The 15,979-nt window shown below is 51.9% G+C and overlaps 1 protein-coding gene across 1 annotated transcript in view; it reads right to left on the reverse strand.

The window, feature by feature from the left end:
* DISC1 (DISC1 scaffold protein) overlaps positions 1-15,615 on the reverse strand; it is a 261,128-nt gene extending 245,513 nt beyond the window's left edge. Inside the window, exon 1 of the mRNA XM_036016158.1 lies at positions 15,344-15,615. Within this exon, the coding sequence (XP_035872051.1) occupies positions 15,344-15,401 (58 nt within the window). The 5' untranslated portion in view covers positions 15,402-15,615. The remainder of the gene's footprint in view (positions 1-15,343) is intronic.
* Positions 15,616-15,979: the final 364 nt, after the last annotated feature.

Raw genomic sequence — 15,979 nt, forward strand, 5'->3', positions numbered from 1 at the left:
AGAAACCTTCGAGGTTTTTGACGGAAATGTGTGGCCTAATTAAAAAGCAAATACCTAAGTTAGCCTTAAAAAAACCTCAGGCCACCAAACAGAGGGCAGCAAAAGCTGTTCCCACCCTGGCAACTGCTTCCACTGTCACCATGGAGGATAAAGGACAGGAGGAGCCTGGCAGGGCAGAGCCAGGGACCGTGGAGACAAGGGACTGCCTCTCAGAAAGCAGAATCAAAATCTCGGGGAGAAAGTTCTCTACTTGCTGCCTGGGGGCCTTCACCTGTCCACCCACCACTGGCCCTGGGGTTGCTCTGAATGCTGCATCCACCTCGTCTTACCTGTCTGAAATGGAGTTCTTAGTGCGGTTACACTGTCTCTGCTCCACCACTGACAACAGAAAGAGGCTACGGAGGAGGCAAGCAGCTTTTTTCTTTTTAGTTCCTAAGTCACAGAACCATGAGGATCCTCATCTAGACTTGATGGAAGAGAGTGCTGAGGGGCGAGCCAGGCCCACTGGCTGCTTGGGACTTACGGTGTCTCCTTCTCAGAGGGGCACATGGGTCCCAAATGTGAGAGGGGAAGTGGAACTGGACTTTGGTGACCAGTAGGGAGAGATTGGCCACTGTTCACCAACCTACTTCCTTTTCCTCCTGCATTCACAGCTGGTGACAGTTCCCAGCCTCCTCTGCAGCTTCGTGGGGCCATGTGACTAACTCTGGCCAATGGAACATGAGCAGAAGCTGTGTCTGCCTCTTCCAGTTCTGATGCATAAAAAAAACCTCCTCCGAAATCTTCTCTCTCTTCTCCATTTTCTGCTGGCTGGGTGGCAAAGGCCAGAGCATGCTGGGAAGCTACGTGCCTAAGGTGGTGGGACCTTTGTCAATGCGAGTCTCTGGATGGCCGTGCGAGGCCAAGCAGCCCCTCCATCCCAGCCTGGTGCCTCAAGGTAATCGTGGCGAACAGCAGGGGGGTCTGAGCCTTGCCAGGGAGAGAAACCCACTTCTAAGGTTTTAGGCCAGGGACAGCTCAGGATACCCGTTAAAGCATTAGCATCGCCACGAATACAAGAACGGAATAAAAACCAGCAGGATCCAAAGGGCGACAACTGTAAGCACGTCGGCTGAGGACGACACCATGACTGCGTCATGGAACCAACACAAAGGTCTCTGTTGACCTTGGAAATACTGATGTGAAACAACATTTGATGACTAGGAAACACTTCTGTACTACGCTGACAAGTGGGAAAAAGACTAACCTAGGAAACAAGATACAACATAATCCCGTTCGGGTAACACAGGCTCTGAGAACCCTCTAGAAGGATGTTCACCGCAGAATTAACAGTGAGAAGAAGTGGGGGACTTTAGTGATCATTTCTTCTTCAGCCATTGATTTTTCAGACTTGATGTTTTAATAATGACTATGCTTTGTATTTATTTAAAAACAATAAAGTGCCCTGGCTGGCGTAGCTCAGTGGATTGAGCGCAGGCTGTGAACCAAAGTGTCGCAGGTTCGGTTCCCAGTCAGGGCACATGCCTGGGTTGCAGGCCATGACCCCCAGCAACCGCACATTGATGTTTCTCTCTCTCTCTTTCTCCCTCCCTTCCCTCTCTAAAAATAAATAAATAAAATCTTTTTAAAAATAAAAATAAAAACAATAAAGCTATGTTGGAACATTCACCGTATTATTAATCCTCCTGTTGACCCTGCCATGTCCCTTTCATGTCCCTTAAGAGGTTCCCCCCACCCCCACTTCAAGAGGGAATTGACTGTGACTCCGGAGGGTCTCCCTCCCCCACCCGAGATGCCACAGTTTCCAGAGGAGAAGCTCGGTAGAAGCGAGTATGGACGGAGTCTGCACGTTGGTCAGTGCTGAGGAAAGTGCGAAAGGACTTTCACATATTTGGCAGTGTAGGAAACTGTCTGTTCCTACAGCTATAACTACTGCAGAACTCTTGCCTAAGGCACAAGTTCCATATTTGCTGTTGACATAAACTCAACTGTTCATAAAAAAAAATACAGGGAGATGGTCGCAAAGGCATGCAGAGAACTGGAGAGAACAAAGGCAGAGAGGAGCAAAGAGGAAGAAGGGGGAACAGCAGAGATGAGACGTTAATGCCGCGTCCCTGAGTCAGCTCGGCCTGCCGCTCAGGTGAAGAGGTTGTGTGCGTGGGTTCGGGACCCTGAGGAAAGGGCCACCTGTGGGAGCTGCTGGAGACCCACATCACCCACCCTCGCCTGCAACGGCCCCGCCGCAAAACTCAGAACCAGGGAGCTCTCCTCCTGCTGCGGAGGCGGGTCCCCACCAGGACCCCTGCAGGCAGAATCCGACAGGAAGGGAACCGGCAAGGGAGCCAGGCTGGTGTCGCTTTCAGACTCCCGGCCCCAGCAGCAAAGAGCACACACAGAGTGAGCGAGGACCGAAAGCGCATGACCAGCCTGCACGCCTACCCTGTGCTACAAAACCTCCCTTCCCGAGGGCAGGTGAGGATGAGGAGGGCCTTGGAAGGCACGGGAGCAGAGCCCTTGGCCTCGCAGAAAATCCTGGAGAAAATTTAGAATTGAAGAAATAGCACAATCGCTCCTCTGACTTTGGTAATTGTGTCGGTCAAGTGAAATGACCACGTTGCAGCCAGGTAAAGTCAGTCACACCCTCTGTCTAGAAGGTTCTGTCCACTGCACTAATTACAGCATCCTCCTCTCGCTGACAGCGTGTTGCTAGCACATCCGGTACCAATACCCCTGAGCAAAGTTTTCACAAGGTACCCTTCCCAGCTCTGGGGTGATGAGCTACGAAAAGACGTGCCCTCGGGAAGGGAAGTTAGAAAAGGAGGCCCCTCTGGCCTGCTGCGTCAGAAAGAGGCACGTGCTCCTCCGCGCCATGGCCGGGTCTGGACCTCAGCCCCGCCCACCCCTGGACAGGTACCCTGGGCAGGACATCGCCTGCACAGGTGTAGGCTGCAGCCCACCTGTTCTAATATGCTACTGTTTTCTAACCCCTCTACGTGTCATTATCTCATGTAATCCTCCCCACAGTCCCAGAAATAAGATTACTGCCTTAGAAAGAAGAGAAATGAAATGGCTTATTGAGGGTCCTATACCTAGTAAGTGACGGACTTTCTGGCAGAGACTTGAAATCCAGTAATAGCCCCTTAGGGCGGCCATACTGAGTGCCTACGAGGAGGTGGGGCTGCACTCAGGCCAGTACTCCTAGGATCACGGTCGGTCCTCGGAGTAACAGCGATCAGTACCTTCCCCAGCAACAGCGCGTGGCTCTAAGCGCTTGGGCGCTCGGGTCCAGGGGAAGCGCCGGCTTGCGTGCACGCGCAGGGCGGCGGGCACACGAGCCCCCAGCCCCCGCGAGCAGCACCGCTTCATCTCTTTCTTTCCTGCACAGTTACTGCCTCGCTCCCGGGGGCCCGAGCACGGCCAGATCCGATGGGACAATGAGGCCGCACAGGCACACCCGAAGCCGGGGTTTCCTGGGCGGCTTCTGCGGGCAAAACAAAAAGCTCCTTTGACTCTGGCTCCTCCGGGGTTCCAGGGAACAAGCGGGCATTCTGTTTGCACGGAAGGGCCTCTGACTCCCACACTCACTGCAGACAATGTCGAAAGAACACCCAGAGGATTAGCCAAGCTGGCCTGCCAAGTCCCCGGCCTCACAGAAGTTCTCCCTCCGTGAAAACCGCTGGGGGACAGCTCCGGAAACTTACAGGGAGCCGTGAGGCTCAGTGGGAAAGGGAGCGGCCGGGTCGCCTCCGTCCCACTGCGCACTCGGGTTGCTTCATTTTTATAGAGGTTCATTAAGTCACTGGGAACGGTGACTATTTTCTTGCTGGAGACAAAACACCGGAGAAGCCGAGGGAGTGGGAGAACCTCCGTGCTGAGCAGTGACAGCAGCCTGGCTGCTGCTGCTGCTGCTGCTGCTGCTGCTGCTGCTGCTGCTGCTGCTGCTGCTTGAGCAGAGCTCCTCCTGAGGTTAGAGTGCCCCCTTCAGGTGTGAACTGATACCAGCAAGAGCACCGAATTATTTTCTGCACCAGGAGAGGTCAACTGTCGGAGAGTCCAAGACACCAAATCCAAACCGTGTCCTAATGGAGAAGGCCAGCAACCTTACCTTTCACACAGATGGCAATTTTATGAAGACAAAGCCAAGATTAAGTCACAGCTTGAAGAGGCAAAGACTGACTGGGTCTAGAAGCAGAATTCCCCTCACAGCCAACCTACATATTCTTTTAGGCAAGCTTCGCGCCCCCTGACCCATGTGGTGCCCGTCACCCACATCGGGCCTTCTCAGTGCAGGTGGCACCAGGACACACAGAGCCCGAGACAGCGCCGCCTCTGCCAAAGCAACCACTCCCCTTGACGGTGAGGACACTTCAGATGGCACCTCGACAGTGCCAGCCCTTCCCCTGCAGGCCCATCAATGGCAGCATGCCGCGCCCCACACCCAAGATGAGAAGCATCTCCGGGGCCTGGGAAGCATGCAGGGGAGGGCAGCATTTGCCTTCAGGCTGCAAAATGTGGCATCAAAGCGCTGGTGCAAGGGAAGGATCAAAACCCTCCCAGAGGGCTCCACAAAGCCCTTGTCAGATCAACGGCCACAAACCAGGGAGGCCTGGTGGCACACTCTGGGGGCCTGAGCCGGGCGTCCCCAGGTTCCCAGAGCAGACAGACGCCGAGGCTGCCTTATAGAGGGGCCAGACGGCACTCCCGCTCTGGAAGCGAGCCGAAGCTGGCCTGAGCAGTGCACCCTCTACGAGGTCTTGTTCCCATCTCCCCTGTGACACCACCTGCATCCCACTTGACCCTTGTGCAGTGCTGGGCTTGGCGTCTCAGACACAGCAGAGATCATGCAGCAGCAATGAGGCTGAGACCCGGAAGTGGGGGAGGAGGAGAAGGGGGGCGGGGGAAGGAAAAGGAGCAGACCAACTTCAACAAGTCGATGAAGTACAAGTTCATGACACATCCCGTGTGATTCCCAAACCCAAGCGCTCCCTCAACATCCGACCTGACCGAACTCATACGGTGGCACAACCTCCTGCGCACAGAGGCAAATGGCAGAGGCAGCAGCTACTGGCTGCAGCGACACTAGGCTGATTCAGACAAGAGACCGGGGCCCAGATTAGGGTGTAAGGGACAAGCTATCCAGCAAACTGAGCTCATAGGCAGAACTGATGGTAGAGACAATATCACCACATTTATAATGCAAGCAACTCTTTACACATAAATAGTACAGCTGAGGAGCAGCTCTTATAGAAATGCTTGTATTAGACAATTCCCCACAAGTCTACATCAAGGGCTGATGTGAGCATCCCTGTTTCCAATGAGGAAGGACGCTGAGATCTACAGAGGTTAGAGGACCCGCCCAGCGTCCTGATCCCCCATCCACTGTCCTATCTATCCTGCCACTCGGCCAGTTGCAGTTGGCCATCACTACTCCACAACAACGACAGGTAACGCAAAGTACTTTGATTTCAGTGGAATTTGCCTTTGCACTGTATCGGTGCTGCCTTCGGAGGCACCTGTCTGGGGCTTCAGGCGCTCGCCACTCACATCGCATTGTGTAAGAGATGATGTCATAGGTGACAGGATGTGCGAGCTGCTGGTGACAGTGTCCTCTGAAGCCACTCTGAATCAATGTGCTCAGTCATGGCCAGCTGACATTCTCCCCTTCTGACATGTGTGAACAGCCATTCCTTTAGAAGTTCCTGCCACTGAGGTTGACCTTGAACACGCAGTCTGTGTAAACAGCACTGCTTGTCTGCAGAAGCAACGTTAAGACAAGTGGCCCACCCTCCCATCTCCACGAGGCGTTTCAGCAGCCACCAGTGGGTGGGCAGCCAGCCATTCTCCCGCGTGCCATGTGGCCACATTACATGTAATCCTAAACCAATGCAATTCAGTGAGTCTTTATTCTTTTGAGGGACCTAACACAAATGATGAGGAGATAAACAAGACAAGGCCTGCCCTCATGAAATTCAAAGCCAACTAATGCAAAGGCACATCCGAAAGAGTGTGTTTCCCTCCTCTGAATTTCAGGTTAACTCACCCCTACCCTGGCTCCGTAATGATTAATAATTATTCATTTCGCTGGGAAAGGCACTCTCCTAATTTGGATAGGATATTTTTCTTTTCTCTTTTATTTATTTTTTTATTTTTAGACAGAGAGGAAGGGAGGGAGAAAGAGAAGGAGAGAAACATAGATGCAAGAGAGAAATGTTGATAAGTTGCCTTTCAGACTCACCCAGACAAGGGATTGAACCTGAAACCCAGTCACGTGCCCTGACCGAGAATCATACCAGTGATGCTTTGCTTTGTGAGACGACACCCAACCAACTGAGCCACACCATTCCTGGCTGGATATTGTTTTTCATTTTAAAAAATATCTTTTCGGCCCTGGCTGGTGTGGCTCAGTGGAATGAGTGCGGGCCTGTGAACCAAAGGGTCACTGGTTCCATTCCCAGTCAGGGCACATGCCTGGCTTGTGGGCCAGGTCCCTAGTAGGGGGCACAAGAGAGGCAACCACACATTGATGCTTCTCTCCTCTTTTTCTCTCCCTTCCCCTCTCTCTAAGAACAAATAAATAAAATACTTTTTTAAAAACGATCTTTTTGGCCCTAGCTGGCGTAGCTCAGTGGATTGAGCGTGGGCTGGGAACCAAAGTGTCCCAGGTTCGATTCCCAGCCAGGGTACATTCCTGAGTTGCAGGCCATAACCCCCAGCAACCGCACATTGATGTCTCTGTCTCTCTCTCCCCCCCTTCCCTCCCTAAAAATAAATAAATAAAATCTTTAAAAAAAAAAAAACGATCTTTTTGCTCATTAAAAAGCAGAGTAAAAATTTAAATTCAGTGTCAATATAAATTTATCCCAAGATCAGCCTAAGTAATCCTTGGGGCATCTCGTTTTTTTCCACTGAGCCCTACTCTGCGTCAGCAAATGGGAAGAACAGGAGTATTCTGATGACCTTTTCTCACAGATCACCTTGCACTGTTTTTAAGAGGTTTCAAATGCATTTTCATACAATAAACATTTGAGTGAATGTTCTTAGATAATCCCAAATCATAAAGTCAAGAAAATATCATTGCCCTAAAATGATATCATTTGTCCATTTTTTTCATTCAAATCACTATTTAAGTCAAGTAAAGAAAGACCACAAAAAGTGCTGCAAGGCTGGGAAACTGTTCAGAACTCGTCCCGAGGCCCATGAGCTGGCTGCACAGCGGAGGAGGCCATGGGGGCCGCTCAGCCCCAGGCAGCTGCAGGCCTCCCCCCGCCTGGGAGGCGTGTGTCTGGCACCCCGGAGCTGCCTGAGAACAGAGCATTGGAGAAGTTAAGCAACGACACCACGCAGCCAGGAAGTTAGTCTGAGTGCGTGCACATGGAGAAGCAGACTCGCTCTTCCCAGATGAACCGCAGCACGTTTTATGTACAAGTGTGGGAATCAACACTGGAGTGAGTTATCTTCAAAATTATTATACCCAGGAGCAAACACTGCAACCGGTAAACTATACATTACAGAATTCCTTCTTTCTTCTTCCACCTATCCACCCATTCACCAACTAAAATTATCACTGAGCATCAGTGAGGTGCTAGTTACTCTCGAATGATGTTGGTGTATGCCAATGTCAACGTCCCGAAACATCATAAGAATTAATTCTCTTTCACCACTGAACTACAGGCTTCTAGAGGGTGTGGATAACATTCTACATCTTTTTTTTTATTTTAAAGAGCTACCACGGTACTTAGCAACACAGGTTGAGCATCTCAGTGAACACCTGAACTGGAATGAACTTCTAGAACTCTTTGATTGGTTTCAAAAGACATAAAAATGACAGATGTGGTTAATCTACCCACTGGGTTTCTCAGTCGGAACTATAAGAAAGAGTTCAGTTGAGTTTGGTGACAGTAGGGTACACCATGAGCCCACGACACAGATGAGGGGTCAGAAGACAGCTTCCCTAAGCCGAAGGAGCTCACACAGGAGAAAAAGCAGGTTACAAACTCGAACAGGAAGAGAGGGAAGAGCAGAGGGTTGCAGGGGCCAGGGGAGGCTGGGAAATCTTCCTGGCCAGCTCTGAAATGCTGGATGACATACTGATGTAGAGATGGGGCAAAGAAGATAGATCCCACCTCTTCTTGGTGGACAAAACAATGCATGTGATAAAAGATCGAGTCCATTTTCAGGACTTAGGAGCCAGTTTATGGAAGGCCTGGAAAGGAAGGCTAAGAATTTGCTTGTAGGACAACGAGTCCCTGCACAGAGCACCGATGACCTCATCAGATCCAAGCTTCGGGAGCAGGACCCTGGCAGCCAGCCTGCAGGCCCAGCTGCGGGGCTGCTGAGTGGAGAAACACTGGCAGTCAGGCATCAGGCCTGGAAAGACACGGGAAAGCCTGCAACACCTTCTGGGGAAGCATCCTAAGAGTGGCCGTTAAGCTCTACCAGGGGCGTCCAACCTTCAGCGTCTCTGGGCCACACTGGAAGGCGAAGAGTGGTCTTGGGCCACATATTACATACATTGTGACATGTCATCACAAAAAAAATCTCATGATGTTTTAAGTACATTTGCGGTTTTGCGTTGGGCCACATTCACAGCCATCCTGGGCTGCATGTGGCCCACGGGCTGTAGGATACACACTCCCATCTCAGGACCACTTTAAACCACCTGGAAGGACACCAGCCTTCGCTGGGTCTTCTCTTGAGGCTAGATGGTCCTTGAGGATGATCCAATACCTCTTTCAACACCCCGCTGTGTGCACCAGTGCCGTGCATGCAGCAGGTGCTAAACAATGTTCTGGAACAAAGGAATAAATAGAAAGGAATGAGCGCGTGGATAAGTGTAATGTCTCCAGAAGAGAATTCTGGAACCAAAGAGAAACAAAAGGTTAGTAAGAGTCAAGGTAACTTAAGGCCCCCAAACCTACTGTTTGCATTGAAAGCAGATTATCACCCTCCCAGGGAGAGCTGTCTCCCGCCTCACTGCGCCGGGCCTGTGGCTGTCACGAAAAGCTCTGAGGGAAAGAGGAAGGACCCACTGAGCAGATCTTACAAGTTCTCATCCGAAGAAAAGAAAACTTTTGTCACCATGTAAGGTGACAGATGGTGACAAGACCTGTGGCGATCATTTCACAATATATCCAAATACAAATGATTATGTTGAACACCCGAACCTGATACAACGGCATTGTCAATTATAGCTCAATTTTAAAAATCGTACTAAAGGGCACACTTTTTTATCAGAGGGTCTGCAACCACAGAAGAGCTGTCATAGCTCTAAGTCTCCAGGATGTTAGAAAACAGAAAATCCCAACCTATTTCTATATTTGCTTTTTTTCTTATTTGACCACTCTGAAACAGCCCACCTTTCTGATCAGTATTTGAGTAAGATGAAGAATGCTTTCATTTGTAAATGCAAAATGCATGTTGTCCTATGTCAAAAATAACACCTAATAATTATGCTGAATCATCTTATCAATCCACTCACAAATGAAGAGATATGAAAAGGGAAGCCAGATTGGTGTGCATGTCTGAAAACTAACTTTAAACTCAGACTTCACATTCAGAACACAGTTCACTCACCGACCTTGGCATGTCACCTTTCAACCTATGAAAGCGATCGGTCTCCGTGCAGGGCCACCTGCCACATGCCTGTCTCTATTCCTGATCAATCTGTTTGCCCGGGTGAACACCATCACGTTAATGATTAACATCAGTCCTAGATGTGTGCAGCCCTGGGGAGCTGTAGCACCTGCTGCATTCCGGCAGCTGACTGCAGGGCGCTGTCTAAACCTGCTGAAACAGAGCCGCCCGGGTCGGGGGAGGAGCCATAACGGGAAACCCCAATGAGCAGGGGACAGGGAATTTACACAGTAGCTCAAATCCTGGACCATCCCAATCTGCCAGGACAAACATCACAGAATCCTAGGCCCAGGGCGGGGGGAGGGGGTGGTGTGGTTCCCACACGCAGACTCCCCGACCACGTTCCCGACAGAATCGCCCGACACCTAAACTTAAATGCTTCCGATGGCTAAAAGCTCACTGCTTTTCACGGAGGCCTATTCGACCGGTGGACAACTTTCATTTTCAGCAAGTCTGCCTCTGAGTCAAAAATTGAGAACTACCAGCGTGCGGCTCCAATTCTAATCCCGGGCCAGGCAGGCACTCTGTCAACGCTGAATGAGTGAATGGTGGCTAACCGAACAGATTCTCAGAGATCAATGGGCCATATGACAAAGGCAACTGCTTGAGTTTTTCAGTTCTTAAGAATCCTGATGGCTGGAAATACATTAAGTTAAATTCGCTTAATGTTTCCTAAACAGATGAATTATGCGGAACTACAGAGTGAAGCAGGTGCAAGTAAGGGAAGAGGACGCAGTTTCTGATACGCAGTCTGCAGCTACGGCCCTCACTCTTCACACCTGTGAAATCAGCAGGCCGGGTTCCATGATCTCTGCTGTCATCTCCTGCTGAGGACACGATGCACCCACAGACACTGCCACCACCCAGCACCTCAACTTTACTGTCTTCAGCACGTCTCCTTGAGAGTTCAAACCCACCTACAGATAAAGGATAAAAGGCCCTACCCAAATGCTGGGGTTGGACATGTTTGCCCACATATACTCAGGACGGGAGCAAGGCAACACAGCAGGGAAACGTACCTGAAGTCGGCATGGGAAAGATAATCCCAGGCTATTTATTTCAATTATCTTCACCCAAGACTGGTCTCCTGCCCCTACGCCTACCATTCTATTAACCAAATACACCCGGACCTCGGGGGCATCGCAGGTTCGCCTCCAGACCACCGCAATAAAGCAGGTCGTAACTGCTCTGCTGATGGAGGGTCTTGCCTTCAGCTGGTTAGAACACCACACCTCTGAAGAGCAATAACGTAAAGCACCATAAAGCGAGGTATACCTGCATACAGTTCTCAGCAGCTGCCTTCAGTCGACGCACTTGATGCCTCCACTGCCCGGTGAACTTGTGGATCTACTGAAGCCTCATCCAGCAGTAAGTTCTGTGATTCTGTTTATAACACACGACCAGTGACCAGAAAGATGAGCGGAAGCCCACTATCTCCACCACCTATTTCTGAGCCGTGGCCGGACACAAGCGGCCACAAGAACGCAGGGCGGGGTCAAGGAGGCAGACACAAAGCCGGTGGTCACGTCAGCAGCTGAGCACCCCATGTGGGCTCCTGACCACTTCCAAAGCCAATGCCAGTCATTTCATTCAACGGTCAGACTCGGTCCTCCTTCCCACATCCACTTGGTGCGAAAAAATAAAAGCTGACTGCAGTTTCTACTCAAATAAGGAACTGGGAAACCCTGGTTTCAAAAGAAAAACATGGATTCAGGATGGCCCAGGTGTCTGTGGCAGGTGTTTAAAAACCAGCATGAGTGTGGTACCAAAGACATTCATAAAGGAACTTCTACCACCAAGTCATTAAAGTCAAGAACCAACCACAGGAAGACTCCCAAAGCTAAAAGTCTTGCATTGCTACTTGTTGCTGGCTGAACAGTGGCTGGCCTGGTGACCCAGGCTGCACCAGAGGGGACGGTCCCCATGCTGAGGGTGGCCACCGAGGGCGTCTCTGAGGCAGAGCTCTCTCCCTTATTTTGCACGAGCACCCAGCATGTAAACCGAATTCCTAATAATCATTATCAAAGTGAATGCTTCTCAGTCTGCTCCAGTGACCCTAATCTAAAATGTTGCCTATTTTTATACTCAGAAACTCTGTTTTGTGCTGGTCTTTAGGCCTATTATTTAAAGATCACCCTTGTAGCCGCTCTTCGCTCTGAAGGCCCTTCTTTGACCAAAACCACAATAAAATGCAAACACCAACAACTGACTCTCTAACCCTCCTCCAATTAAAACTTTAAGATTTGTTTTAAAAAGGAAACAGTTTAATGGACATTAGAATTTTTGCTAAATTCTTTTTCTCCAAATCAACGTCTTGATGTTTGAGCATCGAGCAAGTAGTATTTTGGTCATTTAACGAAAACAATAATAGTTTTGCATCCCATTTTCGAAACAGATATAAGTGGGTGAACACAGCACAGAAATCGACTGCAAAAACAGATCAACCAAGCTATTTGTCTGCATTGGAGAGGGGGGTTACAGTGGTTTCTAATGTTCTTTGTCTTGTTTGTAGTTTCCTGTGCTTCCTGTAGTGAGCATGCATTGCTTTTGGAAAAAGAAAATAGAATAAGAGAAACTTCATTGAGAGAACAATCGAATTAGGAACGGCTTCTGCAGCACAGAACCCTGGCGTTCACTCTGCACTGACTTCCTCTGAAGGTCCAGTCTCCCCTGGGGACAGCTCAGGTAAGCAGGGAGTCCCCACAATGATGTCCTGGGGCCCAGGCCCTGCAAGGGACTAGTGTCACTAAAAGCCTCAATCCCAGCTGACACCTCTTGTGCCATCCCAAGGATTCTGGAAAATGTAAGCATTAAAATCAAAAATTATTGTAACTGAGGTTCCGTTTAGTCTGAGATTTGCAGTGGGTTCTTGCAATACCTTCTCTCAAGTTTCAGTATGTTTTCCCTGCCAAATCCCACTGTTGATTTTTGCAAGGAAAATGTTTAAATTGGGATTTTAGAGTAGGGATGAACGAAATTCAGATTCTTTCAAAGCCTCTTTTGTCAGGGCTAACAATTCACTCTTATTTTAACACTCGTAATAGAAATATGCAGGGCACATTGTTACCAATTGCACAAGCTAACATCTGCTCCGAAGCATGCCTAGCGTCCATACTTCCGTCTGGCTGGGGGTTGAGAACACACCTGTGAGAGGCACCCACACCAGAGTTCAGACCCTGGCTCTCCCCTTGAACTCGGGAAAGAATCAGGTAAGCCCGAATCTCAGCTTTGTAGAGGGAAAAGGAAGCTTTTCCTGTAAATCCCCACCTCACAGAGGTTTGGGGGAATGTCATCACAGGAATTCCCAATGCAGTGGGTGGCACTTTGTAAACTCGCAAAAAAATTACCAGCGTTAATGTTCCCTCCAGCAGCCAGTCCTGGAGCCTGAGCGATCCCCAGCACCCAGCAAAGGGACCGAGTTTCCAGAGCCCGGAAGACAAGGGGTAACACCCCCCAATACGGACTCACTTTCCCCTCCACCTTCACTGGCCAAGCAGCTGCCAGGAACAAAGGCTGCATCCCCGATTCCTGGCAAACGAATGCAGCACTGCCTCACGCACTGAGTGCAGCTCTGCAAGTGACGGTGGGGAGAAGCTTCAAGAACAAGTGGAGGAGCAGCTCTCCTTCCATGAGCCTGGAGAGATTCCACCAAAGGGTCGGGAGGCGGCCATGGCAGCCCCGGCTCAGGCGGAGGAAGCGGCTGCAGAGACTGATCAGTCAGAAGCTGGAGAAACAGGAGAGAAAACGCTTGAAGAAGGAGAAGACAGAGACCGAGGCACCCGCCCTTGTATCTTCAGAAAACAGCAGTCATACACCCGAGGAGTGTGGGAAGCCACGTCAAAGACCCAAAAACAAGAAAAGCCCAAGCCCCAGGGGGCTCCTCAGGAGAAGGGAATGGAAGGCCCACTATCTCCATCCCATCCCAAGAGAAAGAACCCGGTTTCCAAGGAAGAGCTGGTTAGCAGAGATCTTGAGGAGACAACTGGCAGTGAAAGTCTTCCCAAGAGGAAGAAATCTTCCCCCAAAGAGGAACCAGTCAGTGACCTGAAGAGGCCGGAAGCAACAGTGTCCCCAAGAAAAAGAAGAAATTCTCTTCGAAGGAGCAGTCAGTCAGCAGTGGACCCGAAGCGGCCGCTGGCAGCAGGAGCAGCAGCTCCGAGAAACAGAAGGAGCCCCGGAAGCTCTCCCAGGAAGACGGGAACGGGCAGTCCCCTGCTGGGCTAGAGCCACCCAGAGACCCATTCCGTGCATCCCCATGAAAGCAAACTCACGAGAAAAAAATACTCATTCCCTCCAGGCAGCACCAGGTCTGGTATCTGCACGGCAACTCATCCTCTCACGGTGTTTCCACGTCTTTCACCACACGGGATCCTCGGGCGGCTCTGGTGGCCCCAGCAGCCGTCGTTACGATCCTACATTTCTATTATCTTTTTTTGTCAATCAATGAGGAAACTGAGGCTCAAGGTCACAGAGCTCAGGAGGCAGATCCAGGCCTGTTCTGCTCTGTGGCACAGATTCTGAACCCAACCTCAAAAGCCTCCCTGTGCCGTGCCTGCAGGTAACGATCACATTTCTTTTAAAACGCTCCGCTTGTCATACCTGAATCAAATCAAGCTAGTTATTTCCACATCACTCCAAACTATTCAGGTTCTGCTCAGTAAAAATAGCAACTCGGGTTTATTCAGAGCCCCGCTGCCTGTCTCCCGCACTGGGTGAGGAGCTGGTCCTCCCCGGCACATTTAAACCCCAGAACCACTCTATCAGGTAGGAACTGCCACTGTCCCCCAAACTGAGGCACGACCAAGCCCAGGACTGAGAGGCAGGCAGACTGTCCCCAAACCCCAGTCCTGGGAGTCCTGTACTATCGCATTTGTACAAGTGACCGCTCATTCTGCAAAGAGCTTCCACGCACACTGTGAGACAGGGAGGCCAGGCTATCCGCGTCCCTTGCCCATCTGAGGACGCAGAGGCTCCTCGCAGGTGTCAAGCAAGGGGTGTGTCTCGGGCTCCCGGGCAAGGGCACCGGGAGCGCTCCCGCGCTCCCTCGCTCCAAATCACATTCCCTGCCGAAAGTCAGATCCTTCTGCACGTGTTTTCAGAGTGAGATACATGGTAGGCGACCTTCTGTCATTGTTGAAAGTCAACCACCACTTAATGGCCTCACTGTCAGCACGGAGGGTCAACAGTGTGACCCGGGCTCTGTCTCTCCCGCGCCCGGCAGTGGGCGTCACTGTTGCCAAGTCGGAAGTGTGACACGAAATTGTTTTCAGAGCAGCCCTTTGGGGAGGTGCCGGCACCACCTTCCTCATCCCACACCCGGATCCGTGACCGGACTAAAGCGAGGCGGGCGTCCCCGGTCCTCCGGGTGGCTCGGCATTGACCCAAACCGCGGCACGCCCCGGACCGCCGAGGGGGCGGGCCGGACGTCGGCTGTTTTCGAAAACCACAGCTCGCCTGAGTCTCACACGGTCCTCGGTCCTCGGGCAGAGACCCGCCTGGCTAGGCGTGGGCTGGCCGTGCGACAACCGACTCCTCTCCCTCCCAACCCGGCGCGCCAAGGGTCCTGCCTCAGTTTCCTCGCCTCGGCAGGGTGCACTGAACCGGAGCAGTTAATAGAGCCGCAGCCCAGATCTACACGGTGTCCAGCGGCGGAGCGCGCACTCCCAGCCCGGACCTCCGCCCCGCCGCGCCACACTGACAGCGCTCCTACCTGCGCGCTGGCCCCCGCCGCCACCGGCTGGAGCGCCCTGGGGACCCCCGCCCGACATGCGCCTCGCCGGCTCCTCCAGCTGTGCGGAGGTGCGCGGCTCCAGGCGCCCGAGGCCCGCGCTGGGGGGAGCGGTCGCGGAGCGGGACGGGAAGTGGGGAGGGGGCTGGGGGACAGGGCGGGCTCCTTCCGGCTCCCCAGCTGGGCGGGCGGCTTCCTCTCCAGCCTCGGCCCCTCGCGCACTCACACACACTCACACACACACACACACACACACACACATACACACGGAGGCGCGCGCGCGCGCACACACACACACAAGCGCGCGCACCCACTCGCGCGCGCGCGCGGCAGGGGCGGGGCCGGCGGGCCCACAGCTTTCCCCGGCCCTCTGAAAGTTTGCTTTTCACTCTGGCCCATCTCTGCGCAATACAAGAGGGGAGGCGTGGTGGGAACCGGCGTTTAGGGAAGGGGAGACTGAGAGGCCTTCCGGGTGGGTCTGCCAGGGCGCCACCCAGATGTGTGGTTAGGGAAGTAATCGAAGGGTGGATGGAAGAGATGGAGGGGAGGAGAGGCACTCGTTTAGACGGATGGGAGAAATTAGAGAGGAGGCAGCCAGCACTGGGAAAGAGATGGGTG

The sequence above is a fragment of the Phyllostomus discolor genome, chromosome 15 (genome assembly GCF_004126475.2).
Source record: "Phyllostomus discolor isolate MPI-MPIP mPhyDis1 chromosome 15, mPhyDis1.pri.v3, whole genome shotgun sequence".
Taxonomy (NCBI): Eukaryota; Metazoa; Chordata; class Mammalia; order Chiroptera; family Phyllostomidae; genus Phyllostomus; species Phyllostomus discolor.